Below are 16620 nucleotides of genomic sequence, written 5' to 3'. Positions count from 1 at the left end.
CGCGGCTGTCGTCATCTCCATCTGGAAAGATGAATGAAATGAGCAAAATGGTGTTTTTGTTTGTGATTGTCAAAAAAGGGAAAGAGAGCACGAACCTGAACATAGAGACATGTTGTGTAGAAATTAATAACAATAATATAATATAATAAGGAGAGATAAGTTCACGGTCTACGTGTGCAAGGTCGTGTGCTTGGCCGAGTGTAGGAATCAATCAAAAAAGTACGCTTCCTCCTTCCTTCTTCCGTGGAGCCCAAAAATTAATTGGGCACATTTTGTCTGCGGTCGCATAGGATAGGCGCAACTCTCCGAAATTTCCGCATTTAGGGCCGAATATCCCCGCAAAATAGGTCTGTTCGGTGTGCGGCGGTACAGCGGCACTGTGGAGTGCTGCATTCTCGTGGGATGCGTCTTCATCTGCGGGCGATCACGCTCGGTAAGGGAGGGGAAGCGTCAGCGACAGACTCCGGGGGCTAAATGGTCCTAAGCGCTTTACCGCCCGATTGAGGATTGGTGGTTCACACAGATTGATGGGCCATCTGCAACACTTAAAGGGCCTGCCATTCCGCGGTTGGTCGCATGGCAGATCACACATGGTCACATTGGCCACTCACCTTAGCCCTGTAAAAAGTTTGACGTTGCTTTGACGGCAGCCCACAGGCTCCTTCCGCTCTGCGATCATCGACGGACCACTTGGAAGCCAATGAATCGGCCCCACGCCTGCAACACATCCATATGTGAACATGCAACATGCAACCAAAAATGCGGAGGTGAAGATGTGTGCAAACAAACATGTATGACATATCGCGACTCACTTCAATTGCAAGGCAGGAAGGGCGCAACCTTCCCCTACGTCTATCCTGTCCCACCAGCAGCTTCGAGAGCCGCTTGTCCCAGTGCCAGAACTAGGCCGCTGCTTCTTTGGCGCAGTGCCGCCCTTTGGCAGCCGCTTCACCATCGAACCAAATGGGCGGTGAAGCCACCAAAGACTGTTTTTGTGACTCCGTTCATTTTTTTAAAATCATGTTGACATCTATTTTATTGATGTAAACAAACAAAAGATGGAGGGAAAAGAGCCGAAGCGGAAGGTGCTGGGGCGGGTCACACGCTACGTGCGGCGCTCCTCGCTGCTGCAGCGCGGCCCGCCAGAGCACCCCGACACACCTCCGGAGGACACGGGTCCCGGCTTCGACACGCTGCCGGCCGAGGTGTCTCCCTCCTATTGATGAAGTAAATCATAATAATATATTATTATTTTTAACATATTTTATATTAATTCACAATAAATATAAGAATATAATAACAATAAGAATAATTAATTATTACTATTAACCCGATGGTGGTGGGGAACAGTTGGTGGTGGCGATATTGGGGTGGGTGGCAGGGCCTCGCGAGCTTGCGGCAGCCGGCTGCACGTGCCGCGCGTGGTACGCGGCTTCCCTCGAGTCCGCCCTCTGGCGACGCCTCTTCTTCGTACGCAGCTCTCCCCGCAACCTTCACATCCACCCCATCATCGCCCAAACTCACCGTGGTGGGGCTGGTGGCTGGTGGTGGCTGGTGGCTGGTGGTGGCTGGTGGCTGGTGGTGGCTGGTGGCTGGTGGTGGCGGGCAACGCGCAGGAGGCGAAGAAGGCGAGGAAGCTGGAGAACGCGCTGGTGACGAATGACGACATCGTTCCGCTGCTGATGAGCAACAACAGCAACACAGGCCCGGCTCACAGCAACGGCGGCGGGGCCACCTCTTCGCCCAGACACAGCTCAGACGTGCGCTCCCCGCATGCGCGTGTGCGTCATGGTGTCGTTATCTTATGGCGTGTGCGGTGTGTGCGATGTGTGCGGTGTGTGCGTCGTGCGTGTGCGTGTGCGGTGGTGTGTGCGTGTGGTTGAGCACAGGACGGCGAGGAAGAACGAAGCGAGGGGAGCGAAGAGCACGCGAAGGGCATGGGAGCCGCCGTGGCGGAGGTGGACTGGCGGGCGCGGTACCGGGCCACCTTCGACGTGCCCAAGGGCGAACGCAAAAAAGACACCATCGTGGTGCGGCTCGACACCACCGTCTTCACCGCCACCGGCGCGCTCGACCCGCCCATCTCCGGCGAAGTACGCACCACCGCACACGCACACGTATGCGTTGCATGGTAACCGATATGGTCTGGGCCGCCAGGTGGTGTTGAACGTGGCGTCGAATCGGATCGTGACGCACGGGATCTACGTGGTGGTGTCCGGCAAGGAGTTCCACTCTTCCGGGGCGGGACGCTACCAGGTACGCCCCTCCCCCCTTTTTTCGCTTTGCTCAGCGCCAACACACCACGCTCACAACGACACAACACACGACACGACACACACAACTTGCGACACGCACACGACAGCGAACGGTGCGGAGCAGCATCATGAATGTGGCGCTGTGCGTGAGCGACGGGGTGCAATTCTCACACCGCCACGAGCGTAAGGTGGTGTACGAGCACGGCACCCACCGACTCCCGTTCCGCGTCACCGCCCGCGCCGCCCTCACCCCGCCCACCTTCTGTCGGTACTGTCGCGTCGCGTCGTATCGTGTCGCACGTTGTGTGTCATGCGTGTGCGTGTGTGCTTTTATTTGATGGCAGCTCACGCGCGAGGCATTTGATAGGACGGCCCAGCAGCTTTTCTACTCGGCGTCGTACAAGCTGCGCGGGGTGATCGCCTACCCGCGGCTCCACGCCGACTACTGGACGCCCAAGCACGCACACCGCCTCACCGTCCTGCCCAGCCCACGCTACGAACTGGCCCTCCTCGTACGCACACGCACCACCGCACACGCACCACCGCACGCGCACGCGCACTATCGCACACGCACCACGTACACATGTGGTGTGTGCTGGTATCACGCGCTCATCAAATTTTGTTGTGCTGCTCGCCACAGGCCAAGCAGCGCCACGTGCCGGGGCGATCGGTGACCACCTTCCTCAACGGGCTGGTGAAGATCACCATCTCGCTCCAACGGACCGGCTTCTACCTGGGCGAGCCGGTATCGACACGACACGACACGACACACCGCACGACACGCACACGACAGCACTCACAATCTTCTCCTGTGTGTCGTGTCTCGCGCGTGTTGTGTGTCGTGTCTCGTGCGTGTCGTGTGTAGATACAAATGCAAGTGGAGGTGGACAACAACTCGCCGATGGACTTTCACTTCCTGGTGGTGAGTGCGGTGGAGCAGATGCGTTCGCCCGTGCTGCGCGATTCGTTCACCACCGTCACCCTGCCCCGACACGACCGCAAGCAGCGCATGCGCGAGCGGATGGCACTGCGCGCCTCCGACGAAGACGCCGACGCCGCTGGCGACAAGCCCCCGCGCGAGGGGTCGTTCGACCGCGAAAACGAAAACGAAAACGAAGACAATGAAAATGAGAACGAAAACGAAAGCGACGACCAAGAGCAGCAACACCGCAGCGACAAGCTGAAGGGCCGACGGAGGGGGTCGTCGGCCACGGGCGGTCTGAGGCCGGAGAAGTGGTTCGCGGCGGAGATGCTCAAGGGCCAGCGGTCGACGCACAACCTGGAGTTCACAATAGAGGAGGACGACACGAACGGGCCGCCGTGGAACATGCCCCACTCGGCCTACGTTGAGCAGCGCTATGTGCTCCACGCCAAGATCCGGCGGAAGGAGGGCCGCAGCCTGATCCTGGGCGCACTCGAGCCCTCGGCCGACTCTTCGCCCGTGGTGTTCGTGGCCCCCTCGGCCTCGGCCGTGCTCGCCACATGAGTCCAGCAACAACCATTCGGGTAATTTATTGTAGTGTAGAATAGATGCCCCTACCCAGATTACATTACTGTGGTGGTGGCGATGCAATGATGATGTAGCCCGTGCCTGTGTGTGTGTGTGGTGGGCCACAGTGAGAGAACCACACCAAACACACTCAAATTCAAGAATGACGATGCGTACCCAGGTGGTATGTGGTCTTCTCGTGAACCACCAAGCCGGCCTCCTCAGCGAGCTTGCTGATGTCCCGATTCCACCAACAGCCCCACTTATGTGCATGTCTGCACAGTGGCCACGATAAAATGTGTGTGTGCGTGTGCGCGTGCGCGTGTGGTGAGGGAGTGGCAGCACACGCGGCACAGGGGTGGTGGTCAGTACCTCGGCGCGCGGCGGTCGATGTATTTGGCGAGCCACGCGTGGCGTTCTGGTCTGCCATGTTCGAGCAGCAGGATGCGTGCCTTCCCGTCTGAGTGCATTTACAGCAGACGTCAAACCGTGCAAGGCAAACAGACGACACACACGCACGCACACGCGCACACGCACGCACGACACGTACACCTTACCCTTTTTACATACTCGCTGCATCTCCTTGAGCACCTTGATGGGATCGGAGAAGCTACACAGGCCGAAGGTGTCAACCACCTGGCACGAGGACACACACCCACCTCGGTCAGCCACACACGGATCACAAATAAAATGATAAATAAAATGATAAATAAAATAAAATAAAAAGAGATGAGGGTAGTCGTCGTGCCGTGTCGAAACTGTTGTCAGGAAAGCTGGAGAGATCGTGCGCGTCCGTTCGATGGAACGTGATTCGCCGCTTCTGTTCCTCGCTCCCTGCCACACGACAGCGTAACACACCACATCATATCGCACACGCGCGTGCCGTCAGCCCGTACACGAATGCAGGGGTGTAGTACAAGGGTGGTCATTACCCTGCTCCAGGAGCTTGGTGCGGGCGACGTCGAGCATGGCCGGCGACGCATCGGTGGCCGTCACCCGCACCACCTCCGGCGTCATCGGATACAACAGCAGATTCCTCCCTGCCCACAACAATTAAAGTAGTGAGTAAAATGAAATCAATAACTGAAATAAATAAACAAATATAAATATGAAAATAAAATAAATTAAAAAAATGTATTTTGTACCGGTGCCGCAGGCAATTTCGAGGACGTGGCCTCGAGCGTGGGAGGAGAGGAGGGCGGCGCGTCGCTTGAGGACGCCGGTCACGCGCTCGTCCCGGTCCACGGCCGCGTCGTACCCTCCGGCCAGCCCCTCCCACACGCCCTCCGGCACACCGTTGGTGGTGGCACACGTCGTCGACGCGCACTCACTGCCGGAGGGCCGGAGGTACTGGTACACGCCCCACGCAGCCCCCGCGTACACCACGAGCCCCGCCCCCGCCCACGCCACCTTCCGCTTCATCTTCCGCAACACAAAGACGAGCAAGCCAAGGAAAAAGGAAGAAAAATTGGGGAAAAGACATTGTGTGTGGAACTGGTTCAGAACGCGTTTTGTAAAACGAACACGCCGCCAATCGCAAGTTATTTTTTGAGGACTGCGTAGAGGACACCGAAGAGCTCCTTCACCTGGGTCCAGCACCATTCCAGGGCCTCCTTGGCCTTCTCGAAGATGGCGGTCAGCTTGGCCAGCAACCACTCCACCAGGTTGTTGAGCCACTCCAACAGCTTGGAGCCGACCTCAACCTTGAGAGCCACGATTTCAAGCGAGTCTTCCTTGGTGATGGCGAACATGCTGCTCACGTCCCTCTTGAAGCGGTCCATGGTCTCGTCCAGTTTACTCGACAGAAGATTGTTGAGGAAACGGAGCTCTTCATCGGTGTAGTAGCCGCGCTTCTCGGCAGAGCGCATCACCTTCTCTTGCTCGTTGTGGAAGTACGCCAGCAACTGCCGGGTCGAGGACTCGGGCCTTCTCCTGGATGCGCTCCCACAGGCTCTGGCTGCGCAGATTCAGCCGGACCACCTCGGGAGGAGCCTGCGGGGCGTCCGTCAACGTGAAGGTCGATGACTGCATGGTGCGTTTGGAGGGCCGGTTGAAGAGAGAGAGAGAGAGAGAGCGTGACAATAACAGAAAGAGCGGGGTGTGGTTTTGTGTGTTTCGCCAACGATGTGTTTGGCGGAATTCTTTCATCGAACAGCCCAGTTCTTTTTTCGTCGCACACGTGCATGTCAGCTTGGCCAATCTTTGCTTTGGCATTACAAGGCAACAAGGTACCGCACCCACCTTTGTCCTTCGCAACAACAATAAAAGAAGCTTAATATGTTACATATTCTATTTGTGTGTCGAGGAACATGGGCCTCTCTAGAGGCTTCGGGGCCTCTCCAGGGCCTCTCCAGGGCCTCTCTAGAGGCTTCGGGGTGTCGGGCGCGATGTGTCGGAGGGGGAAGAGGGAGAGAAGAGGGAGAGAAAAAACGGCTTCGATCAGAGCTGGCGGAAGGGCTTGGGGGAGGGCGTCCACGTGTAGATCCACTTGACGTCGTAGGGGGCGCCCTCGCTCGCCATGAGGGTCTGGAGGGCCTTCCGTTTCCCGCCCGACAGGAAGGGCAGCACCACGCGCCGCAGCAGACCCGTCAGGCTCGAGCTGCCCGCACCGCCCAACGGCCCTGCTCACGCACACGCACACGCACGCACACACACCGCACAACACACATATGCACACATCGAGTGTCGCAGCCGATTAGAGGAGGCCAAGACCAACTATTCGGCGGGGAGGGACGAACCGGGTGAAGACGAGGGGGGCGAGGCGTCGGTGTCGGCCTCCCCGCCGGAGAATTCGAGGAAGTCCTTGTAGTACCATCGCAGCATCTCGGGCAGGATCAGCTGCTGTTGCTGCGCACACACCCCAGTCAGCATCGCAAAGACTGTTGTCGCACACGACACACACGACACACGACACGACGCACACGACACACGCATGGGTAGAGCGAGGTGAGAGGGAAGGGAAGGGGGGGAATAACCTGTCGGTCCTTGGCGGGCAGGATCTGCACGTTGGAGGAGATGTACTCCTCGGTGGCGAGGTTGAGCCAGACCTCGATGTTGTCGGCGTCGTAGAGGCGGAGGCACGGCGACGAGTACGAGTGGATGGAGAGGGCGAACAGGACGCGGTAGTCCGGCCGCTCGATCGTGTACTGCAACCGGGGGTCGTCGTCCGTGAACCGCTTCTTCGAGAACCACGGGCCTGCCCGGTTGCCTCTGTTCGGGCGCACACGCACACCGCACGCACCGCACACGCAACGTGCGATGTCAGCGGGGGTGTGGAGGGGGTGGAGGAGAAGGGGAGGGGCTTGGGTACCGAAGGAGGCCGTGGTGGATTTCGTCGAGGGAGAAGGGGAGGCCGGCGATGTCGTAGCAGGCGGTGCGCGCAAAGTAGCGCCAATCGAGCTGGCAGCGCGGGAAGCCCGTCACCACGAACCCGTGGATGGCCAGCACGTTGTACACGTTGATGAAGAACGCCGTACGCTCCTTGGCACTCAACTGCGCCAGATTCACCCTCTGTTTGCGTGTGTTGTGCATCGCGTTGCGGTGTGTTGTTATCGTCAGTGTCACGTGTCATGCCGTGTTGTGTGTCGTTGGTCGTGTCGTTGGTCGAGAGGGGGGGGGCACCTGTAGCTCGGCGCTGGACTCCTCGAAGCGCTGGAAGTCGGGCGAGGCGGCCAACGCCTTGAAGTCCACCTGATGGCCGTCGGGCAGGACGTGGGCGAAGAACAGCGCCACGATGGCCCCGAGCAGATCTTCGGAGACAGCGCATGCATGCCGGACCTGTTGACGACAAACACCCAATCAATAATCAGAAAAATGATAAACAATTTCAACAATAAAGGCAATAACAAAAATAATAGGCGAGCTAAATAACAATAACAATAAATAATAACAATAAATAATAATAACAACAACAAAAAGTAGGGCATGGTTGGCTGTGGGAGGGGTACGGGTTGGTTGATGTCCCAGGAGTGGCTGGTGTTGAGAATGCCACGCGCCTCGAGCCGCTTCGCGATTTGGTAGAACGACTGCGACGTAAAGTCTGCAAACGCGAACAGATTCCTCTGCACGCATTGATTTGCCCCCCCCCCCCAATCAGAGTCATTAATAAGTAACCGGTCCGCTAGCGGGGGTGTGAACTATGGGGGGGGGGCTCAGTTATTCGAGGGTGGGTGCGTGCGCAACGTACGACGTATCGCTTCTTGATGCGGAAGATGGCTTCACTGAGCATGAGGCGATGTGCGGTGTGGCAGATGATACGCGGGTCGGACAGATCGATCGCAATCTCGTAGGCCACCTGTTGTCCCACCACAACCGCAATCAGGTTTCGTGTGTCGTGTGTGTCGTGTGTGTCGTGTGTCGTGTGATGTACGCGTACCTGCATTTCGTTGAGGCAAGACATCCAGATGTCGCGCTCGACCCACGACAGGAAGCAGAAGGTCTCGTAATTGCGCGTCCGGTCGTGGATGTTGAGGCAGGGCAAACCCGGCGGTATGAAGATCTAACGCGGCGGAATACAAACATACGCATAATATCAAACAAGAGCCTCCGAGAACATAAGACCGATAACAATATAACAAACATGTTGTGACCCACCTTGAAGTTGTGTCGCTCCACTTTCACAATGTTGCTCAGGAGGAAGTTGCTCTTGCTCTGATCGTCCTCCTTCTTGGACGGCTTCTTGGGCTGCAAGATTTTATATGTGAGTGAGGAATTGCGATAAGTAGTATCACATACAAATCTTCAAATATTTATAAATATGTCCCATATATATATAAAAAAAAATAAATAAAAATGGAGGTGGTGGGCGCACCGCGAAGAGGAGGCGGTGGTTGGTGAGGATCATGTAGCCCCTCGCGCCCGATGTGGTGGTCACGCTGCTCGACGACACCCGCAGGACCACCTCTCCTCGACCTGTAGGCAGAGAAAGTCATGAGAAAAAGGAGAAAAGACAAGAAGAAAAGGAGAAAAGCTACGAAGAAGAAGAGGGGAAGCGGGTACCGAGGCGCGGGATCCAGCTCACGGTCTGGCAGTAGGTCGCCTGCACCGTCTTGACGAACTTGACGAGCTTGCTGGGCAGGATGAACTTGCTCGGGGCCGCCTTCTTCGTCGCCGTCAGCACCGCAAACAATCTGCAAAATAATAATAATAACGGAACGCAAATATTTCACATTCTTCAGACACGCCCAAAATGCGATGGTGTAGAGTGGATCTCGGGGTGGGTGGGTGGCGTGCATCTTGGCGTCGTAGACGTCGGGGCAGAGGTTGACGGAGACGGCGTAGTCAATGAACTCCCTCCGGTGGATCTTCTTGGTCGCGGGCAGGGCGCTCACCAACTTCCCCACGTACACCTTGTACTCCCACTCCCCGTCGCTCTCATCCTGGTGTTGCATCAGCTTTCGTTAGCCACCGCATGTCCGTGAGTGTGTGCGGCGTACGCGTTTCGTGTGTGTGTGTGTGTGTGTGTGTGTGCGCGCGCGCGTGCGCGCGCGTGCGCGCGTATCGAGTGTGTGCTGCGTGTGCTATGACGGTTCGAACCTTGAGCGGAGGCGGGGCGATGGTGATGACAGCGGGGTTGTTGGAGGTGGCGGCACCCTTGGCCCGCGGGCTGATGGGCGAATTGGTGCTATCGAACATGTCGCCCGACGAACGATCCAGCGAATCCAGCATCGACTTGTCCTACACGGAACACACCGCACGACACACACGACACACACGACACACACAGCGCCAGAGTCAACCGCCAGTCGACACAAAAGCTGTACGTGCCGGGCAGGACTGAATGCGAGCGAGCGAGTGAGCGTAGCAAACCTTGTCGTCACCCTCGCGATCGTCGTCGTCGTGCTCGTGCTCGTGTTCACACTTTTTGATGAAGTGCGAGAGCTGGGACTCGGTGTAGGTCCCGATCTTGGAGGCCTCCTCGCGCTGCTGCTCGTCGAGGAGCGGGAACAGGGCCTTCATCAGCTCCCTGTTCTCCGCGATCACGTGCGCGTGCCCGTACATCAACGACCACACCTTGTCGTGATCCTGCACACGACACACAACACGACACACGGCACACGGCACGACACACGCAGATACATCAGCGAATTTCTTTGCGTGCCAAGAAGGTGGTGGAAGCGAACCCGAAGAGCGTTGAGAGGGTCGCCGAGCTCGGTGTAGAGGCGGGCGCGTAGCATGTAGAGCTGCGCGATCTCGGGGGAGGCGGCAATGCGGCGGGACAGCTGCTCGACCAGCTGGTCGTACCGCCCCTCGAAGGCGTCGAACACCTCCTGGGCCAGCCGCGGGAACGACCACGGCCGCTTGGCGTCCTCCTCGAGCGTCACCGCCTCCTCGTCCTCGTCCGATTCCTCCTCCTTGCACTCCTCCTCTTCCATATCGTAGCCTGCGTGCACAAGCGTTAGCCAGCGCCGCGTCGTGTGCGTGTCGTTGGTCGTGTCGTGCGGCGCTTACCGAACTCGTCGTCTTCGCTGCCTTCGCCCAAGTCGCTCCCGGTGGAGCTGTTGAGGTCGCTCTCCTCCTTGGAGACGCGTAGTTCGCCCCGCCCCTCCAGGTCCGTCGTGTCTAACGACCCCGCCGACCTCGTCGCTACACACACACACACACACACACACACACACACACACGTTCGTCACGCACACCATCAGCACACGCGTGCACGACGAGGCCATTGTGAGCACAGATCGCGATCATTGCCATTGCCATCATCATGCGCCGCCACATTCCATAAAGAGGAGGGAGCACGGACTGTGAACGATGGCGACGGACTTGCTCCTGCGGTGGCCGCGGCGCTGTACACCCAGGTTGATGGAGGACGGCCGCGGTCGCTTGCCCGCGGCGTCGGTCGGTTCGCGTTTTTCGAATTCCTTCTGCGATTTGTGGATGTGCTCGAGCATGTCGCGGCGCTGGCGCGAGGTGGAGTGGACCGGCGTGCGGCTGGCGCCCAGCAGCGGCTGCGGCTGGGCCGGCCGACCGCCGCCGCCGGGGGTGGCCGGCGGCGGCATGTCCTTCCGGCCTTGCAGCGGAAACAGATGCGGAGTCGAGAGCGCCTGCCCCTTCACAAATAAACAAAAAACCAAACAATGTATAGATAGATAGATGTGTATAAGATAGAAATATATAGATATAGATAGATGTATAGTTCATCGCGATCGAGGGGAGGCGTACGGAGGTGAGGGGTCTCTTAATGCGGGGTGGAGGCGTCGGGCCGGAGTTGGGTCCCATCGCGCCGTTGGGCGACTTGGGCCTCGGCGAGGGACCCCTCTGTGTCAAGCAAAACGATTGGCCGAAGAAGAACGAAGAAGAAAGAAAGAAGAACGAAGATGGCTTGGGGGGAGGGGTGTACCTCGGGATGGGAGGAGCTCAGCGGAGTGGCCAGCGTGTTCACGCGAGCGGAGCGAGGCGAGACCGGGGCGGCCTGGCGCTGGGGTGTGGGCGCCAGATACTGCGGTGGCGCGTTCTGGGGCGCCATCCCCGTGGTGGTGGGCTGCTGCAGCGAGTTGGCCCTCTGTCGGGTGGGCGAGCTCTGCATTAGATTACATTACCGCGTAAACAACTCGTGTTAGCCTAAAATCAATGGAGGCCAGCACACACGCGACGTGAACAACGCACCGAGAGTGGCGACTGGAATGCATCCTATCATTCATGAGAAAATAGTTGTCAGCCATTTTTTTCAGAAATGAAATGATTGTTATAAAAAATGAGATTATTGTAGTTCTACAAAAATGGTGATTGTACCGTGAATCCACCGGAACCGTTGGGCGACTCGCGGTTCATGAGCCGCTCCTTCTCGCGCTCGCGCTCGATCTCCCGGGCGCGCTTGCGTTCGACGTTCCACTCCTCCAGGCGCCGCCTCCACGACTCATCCTCGGCCGCGGCGCGGGCCTGCGCGCGGCGCTCGTCGAGTATGCGCCGTACGACCTCCTCCCGCTCCGGCGCGAGGTGGGCGAACGAGGGCCGGGGCACCGTGACGTGGGTGCACGCGCCGCCGCCGCTGCCGAACCGGTCCATCAGATAGTCCAGCTCCCTCTCCCGCTCTCGCCGCCGCTCCCTCCCCGCGTCCGCAACGTTCGCCTTGCCTCTTCGCGTCGCTCGCTCCTCTGCGGTGTGTGTCGTGTCGTTGGTCGTGTCGTTGGTCGTGTCATTGGTTGTGTCGTGTCGTGTCGTGTGTCAGGAGCACGGAGCAAGCGAGAGCAGAGAGGCGGGGTGAGGAACCGCGATAGTTGATGAAGTCTTCGAAGAGGTCGTCGCCGTGCTTCTTGCGCTCCTCGACGAAGGAGTACCACATCTCGGTGCCGAAGAACTTCTCGAAGAACTCCTTCGATGAGTCGGGCTGGACGGCGATGAAGGACTCGTCGGCGTTGCCGTTGCCGTCCCCGCTGAACTGGTAGCCGTTGATGAGGTCCGCGTAGAACATGAAGAACGACGCTCGTATTCGCTTCTCGTGGTACGCCGTCCACCGCTCTGCGCACGGGTCGGGGTCGTGTGTCGTGTTGCATGCCGTGTTGCGTGTCGTTGGTGATTGTGTCAGCCACACACACAACAGAATCTCGGGCATTGCAGTGTAGAGAACGCGTCTTCGAAGGAAGCCGTACCAGGCGTGCGCTCCAGTTCGACGTTGTTGGCGGACATGGCGGGGAAGGCCAGGTCGATGGTCTCGAGGGCCGGGTGGATGTGGGTCATGAGCCGCTCGATCAGCTCGCCTGGTGAATTGATGCGCACGCGACGCATTGGAACCACAATGTCATTCAAGTGACCAAAGGAAGTGCAGCCAGCCACTCTTCAAGAAACGCGACTGTGCATTGGTGGGGGGGGGCTGGGCGTACCCTTGTCGCGTGCGGGGAACTCGGGCAGCACCTCTGTCGTTTCCAATCGGTTGTGGTCCAAATCGACCAACACCATTTCCTGCGCCAGAGATCAGGACCAGGTCAGCGCTACTGCCGGCGCCAGCGCGACACGACACGACGACACGACACGCACACGAGCGGTGGCACAAGAACGGAAAACGAACCTCTCTGTTGGAGGGGATGTCGGCGAGGTAGGAGCTGTGCATGCCCATGACGAAGGGCGTGGGTGCTTCCGTGTGGTCGATCAGCGAGCGCGACAGGAGCGGCACGTAGACCAGGTCCCACTTGAACGGATACAGCAGCGCACTGACGCCCTACAGATAATTATAAATATATTATCTAGAACGCTACAATAATATCAATAATAAAAAATAATAAATAAGAATTAAATAAGAATACGAGCGATTTGGGGGGTACCTCGGTGACGATGGTGAGGAGGGCGGTGTGGCGAGAGTAGAGGAGGATCTTCTTTTCCAGCATCATGCACAGGATGAGCTGCAATATGCGCTCAACCTCCAAACATTCGAACAAGCTTCGCAGCGAGAACTGCTCAAGTTGTTGACACAATCCACACCAACCACGTTCAGCAATTCCCCCCCCCCCAAAGTGAATTGGAGACCGGTGCGAGGGAAGAGCGCGTACGTCGATGAGAGGGAACTCGTGTCGCGATGGTTGGTAGAACGTGAAATCGGGGCTGTTGGGAAGCGAGAACGTGACATCGATCCGACCTGGTGGTGCCGAAGGCCAACCAAGCCCCCAAGCAGGTCAGAAGATATCTTCATGCCCCCCCCCAAGAAGATGAAGAAGAGAGCGGGAACGAGGAGGAACCAAGCGCGCGCGCGAGAGAGAGCACAGACCTGGAGCTGGGGCAGGAGTCTCCAGGAGGAGGTTGGCCAGGTGGAACTCGAGCGGAAAGGTGAGCCCTTCGACGTCCTTGCTCAAGAGATAGAGTCTGTTTGTTTGTGGTGTTTTTTGTCGTCACCGAGTCCACACACACACACACACACACACACAACGGGGTCAGTGGTTGATGGTACACACGTAGCAACAAGCCCAACTTCGATGTTCTGCATCGAAGTGGAGAGGGGAGGGGAGGGCGCGTACGATGCGAGATAGCGCTTGAAGGTGTTCATGAAGGTCTTCTGGGAGACGATGCACAGGCACTTGGAGACGTAGCCGTACTTCGGCCAGTGCCTGTGTCCGGGCGGCGGCGGTCCAGCTGTAGTGTTGGTGTCGATTGGTGTCGATCCCAATCCCGAATGTGAGTGAGCACAAAAAGAAAGAGCGAAACCGAAAGCGAAAGCGAGGGAGGTGGTGGCGGTGGCGGTACGGGGAGCTGCGGGGAGGAGGTGGCGCTCGGGGAAGACGAGGCAGAAGCCGTAGAGGCGCCCGCCCAGCAGGCCGGTGAGCACGAACGTGTGAAACTTGACCGGGTCCTCCTCGAACTTCATTGCGACGCCATCGGGAAAGCAAAACTGGGTGTATTCCATCCATCCATCCATCCATCCATCCCCATCCAAGCAAGCACCAGGCAGGTTAGCAAAACACTGGACCACCACGACTACCACCAGCCACCACCACGCCTGGGAAAGAAGAAGAAGAAGAAGGGTGCAAAAGGAGCGTACCATGGAGATACCACCGATGGGGTTGTCATCATCAGACGGGCGCGGCAGCACGTCCAACACCTCGCCCGTGCTAGGCCCCTCTGATAACGTTATTTTTTTGTATAAATAAAAGATTAACAAACAAATAAAAGATTGTGGACAGAAATTAGCAAAATGAGAAATGGAGAAAAGGTGGGCGGGCACCGAGAAGGGCGAGGGGTTGCTTGGCGCCAACGACGATGAAGTACTCGGCCAGACGAGGAAATCGGGGGTAGGTCACCCCCGGCTTGGGTCCCACCGACGACGAAGAAGCGGTGATGTCAACAGACGACGATAGGGGCGATTCCGTCGAATCGCCAATGGGCGTCGTCATCATCGCCCCCGTAGCAGATTCAGCATCGAGCAGATGCAGATGTGTCGGTACGGCATGGTGAGTGGTGGATGTTACGCCGCGAGGCGAACGAGGAGGGCGAGGTGGTGGATTAGATGAGGAGTAGGGCGGTCTCGGCTGTGGTGGGTGCAATTTGGCATTTGCGGGCGCAAACGTTCCATTTGTATCAGCCATCATTTTCGGTTGGGTGCCGAGAGCTTGCCCACACGGACTGATGTCCTTACCAGCGCTTCACCTCCAACGTTATGTTGTACGCCAATGATCTTCTGATCTTCTTGGCAAGTCGATCGTCTTTCGTTTATTCCTTTTCCTGAATATTTTCTTCTTGCTCCTAGTGCGTCAACAGTCCTGTGATTTTGCTTGCTGTAGGGCTCAACAAGACACCAACTTCACAGGAATGCAGGGGCTGTGCCTGACCAGCCCAACAATGATTGCCATGCCAATCCACTGCTGCACTGAATGTACCTGCAGCCATTGTGCTGAACACACTGCCATGATGACTGTGCTGCCCACACCACACCATACACCACCCCTGACTTCTGACTTGTGTGTAGGTTCCTGACCAACTGGCAAAAACTGGACACCAAAGATCTGCCACCTAACTCCCCATGAGGAATGTGCATTCAAGGAGAGCCACATTGCCCATAAGTAGTAGTTCATCACAGTGAGATAGCTAGCTGATGTCACCACTGTTCTGATGCTCTTGGCTGATGTAGAGAAGATGTGAGGCAGCCATGCTTGGTTATGTCAGTGTCATACCTCTACCATGTTCCAACCACTAGCCAGTAAGCACACCCCCCCCCACATGTGGGGTGGCAGAACACAAAGTGTAGTGTCTGCCTGGCATTGGCCATTTCTCCAACTCTCCAGAGCTCACATGAGCTTGCTGTTGACTGAGAATATCCTCAAGGGTTTGTGTGGGCTCATACACCACCAGCTCTTTCTGTAGGATTGTGGAGTCAGAAACTCCAACAAAATATCACCCCAATTCTAGCAGGAAATCAGCATGGAGCCATGACTTTCTGGTCACATTCCCTCTAAGCCCCTGGGTGTCCCACTTTAAATAAACACACTACACCACACCCGCCTTCCAACCAAACTACCAACAAAGAAAAACTGTGCCACAAGAGAAGATGAGAAGAGCCACAAGAGTGATGAATGCAGGGCTGGGCGGGCAGCAGGCTGCAAGGCTGCTGGGCGGCTGCAGAAGCGCCAGCATTTGGCGGTCCGACAAGACAAAGGACTCCATTGTGAGCGACCCCGTGCAGGACCTCAACCCACAGAGCACCCGCGAGAAGCGCTTCGCCGACGAGGACACCCGCCCCATCAGCACCCTCTCTCAGGACACTGCTGCTGGTAATCCCCCACCTGTCAGTCCGTGGAATGTCCCTCACCAACTTTGGATTCGATGGGTCCAGGTGTGGCCCCGAGAATGGACCAGCGCGAGGGGGACAGCTCCTACGGCAAGGATGACATTCGTACGTTCTGTGCAGGCACGGTGTCGGGTGCTTTTGCTTTGCTCACAGCACGCACGTGCAGGGAGCACGAAAGAGAAGATGAAGAACATGGATGGTACGTCGTTCAACAAGGAGACCGGATTGGACAAGGACATCAAGGACGAGCGCAACCGGCAGGGCGTCAGCCTCGAACAGGACACTCCGCTCTACAAGGAGGGCGCCGAGTACTCCGACGCTTCCGCCACCGACGTCCGCAAGTAAGTACGTTTTCCGGCGCCACAACAAACACAACCCGGCCTAAGGCCACATTTCCATCACCGCTCTCCCATCGCCCTGACCCCCTCGTCGTGCCATTGCACCACCAACCATGCAGTTCAGACGACATGAACCCGGACCACAAGACCACGGATCCCTTCAAGACGCCCGATTCGAGCTGGTTCGCCTGACGACGGTAGGCAGAAGAACTGATACGGGACCTCGCCTCTGCTTGACGACAAGAGCAATGATCATTTCAACAACATCTTTAATAGAAGTACTCCAAACTACAACAACTCTTTTTTGTCCGTTGTCGACCTATCTTT

The 16620-nt window shown here is 57.4% G+C and overlaps 5 protein-coding genes across 5 annotated transcripts; 2 read left to right on the top strand and 3 right to left on the bottom strand.

The window, feature by feature from the left end:
* Positions 1-1058: 1058 nt before the first annotated feature.
* On the top strand, positions 1059-3741 carry ACA1_174390 (uncharacterized protein; the record flags this gene model as incomplete). Its single annotated transcript, XM_004356625.1, has 9 exons — positions 1059-1205; positions 1351-1470; positions 1617-1760; positions 1890-2093; positions 2158-2256; positions 2363-2523; positions 2623-2767; positions 2896-3000; positions 3121-3741. The coding sequence occupies 9 exons, from the start codon at positions 1059-1061 to the stop codon at positions 3739-3741; spliced, it is 1746 nt and encodes a 581-aa protein (XP_004356678.1).
* Positions 3742-3805: 64 nt separating this feature from the next.
* ACA1_174380 (ubiquinone/menaquinone biosynthesis-related protein) lies at positions 3806-5166 on the bottom strand (the record flags this gene model as incomplete). Its single annotated transcript, XM_004356624.1, has 5 exons — positions 3806-3846; positions 3922-4019; positions 4117-4204; positions 4677-4784; positions 4890-5166. The coding sequence occupies 5 exons, from the start codon at positions 5164-5166 to the stop codon at positions 3806-3808; spliced, it is 612 nt and encodes a 203-aa protein (XP_004356677.1).
* Positions 5167-5285: 119 nt separating this feature from the next.
* On the bottom strand, positions 5286-5775 carry ACA1_174370 (uncharacterized protein; the record flags this gene model as incomplete). The annotated part of the gene is given in 2 exon segments (XM_004356623.1): positions 5286-5648; positions 5665-5775. 2 exon segments carry the CDS (start codon positions 5773-5775, stop codon positions 5286-5288), a joined length of 474 nt encoding a protein of 157 aa, XP_004356676.1.
* Positions 5776-6183: 408 nt separating this feature from the next.
* On the bottom strand, positions 6184-14564 carry ACA1_174360 (DENN (AEX3) domain containing protein; the record flags this gene model as incomplete). The annotated part of the gene is made up of 31 exons (XM_004356622.1): positions 6184-6365; positions 6483-6591; positions 6720-6954; positions 7055-7236; positions 7366-7521; positions 7692-7805; positions 7931-8038; positions 8120-8242; positions 8338-8427; positions 8555-8655; positions 8743-8873; positions 8926-9122; positions 9280-9420; positions 9553-9768; positions 9867-10126; positions 10195-10329; positions 10490-10796; positions 10909-11004; positions 11087-11266; positions 11479-11840; positions 11956-12204; positions 12336-12443; positions 12567-12645; positions 12752-12901; positions 13005-13133; positions 13230-13315; positions 13445-13539; positions 13692-13806; positions 13918-14170; positions 14213-14292; positions 14396-14564. The coding sequence occupies 31 exons, from the start codon at positions 14562-14564 to the stop codon at positions 6184-6186; spliced, it is 4938 nt and encodes a 1645-aa protein (XP_004356675.1).
* Positions 14565-15736: 1172 nt separating this feature from the next.
* Positions 15737-16485, top strand: ACA1_174350 (uncharacterized protein; the record flags this gene model as incomplete). The annotated part of the gene is made up of 4 exons (XM_004356621.1): positions 15737-15938; positions 16001-16060; positions 16122-16296; positions 16413-16485. The coding sequence occupies 4 exons, from the start codon at positions 15737-15739 to the stop codon at positions 16483-16485; spliced, it is 510 nt and encodes a 169-aa protein (XP_004356674.1).
* Between the last annotated feature and the right edge of the window lie 135 nt (positions 16486-16620).

The sequence above is a fragment of the Acanthamoeba castellanii genome, assembly GCF_000313135.1.
Source record: "Acanthamoeba castellanii str. Neff unplaced genomic scaffold scf7180000084741, whole genome shotgun sequence".
NCBI classification, from domain to species: domain Eukaryota; phylum Discosea; order Longamoebia; family Acanthamoebidae; genus Acanthamoeba; species Acanthamoeba castellanii.
This window is presented reverse-complemented; position numbering and strand designations above follow the sequence as displayed.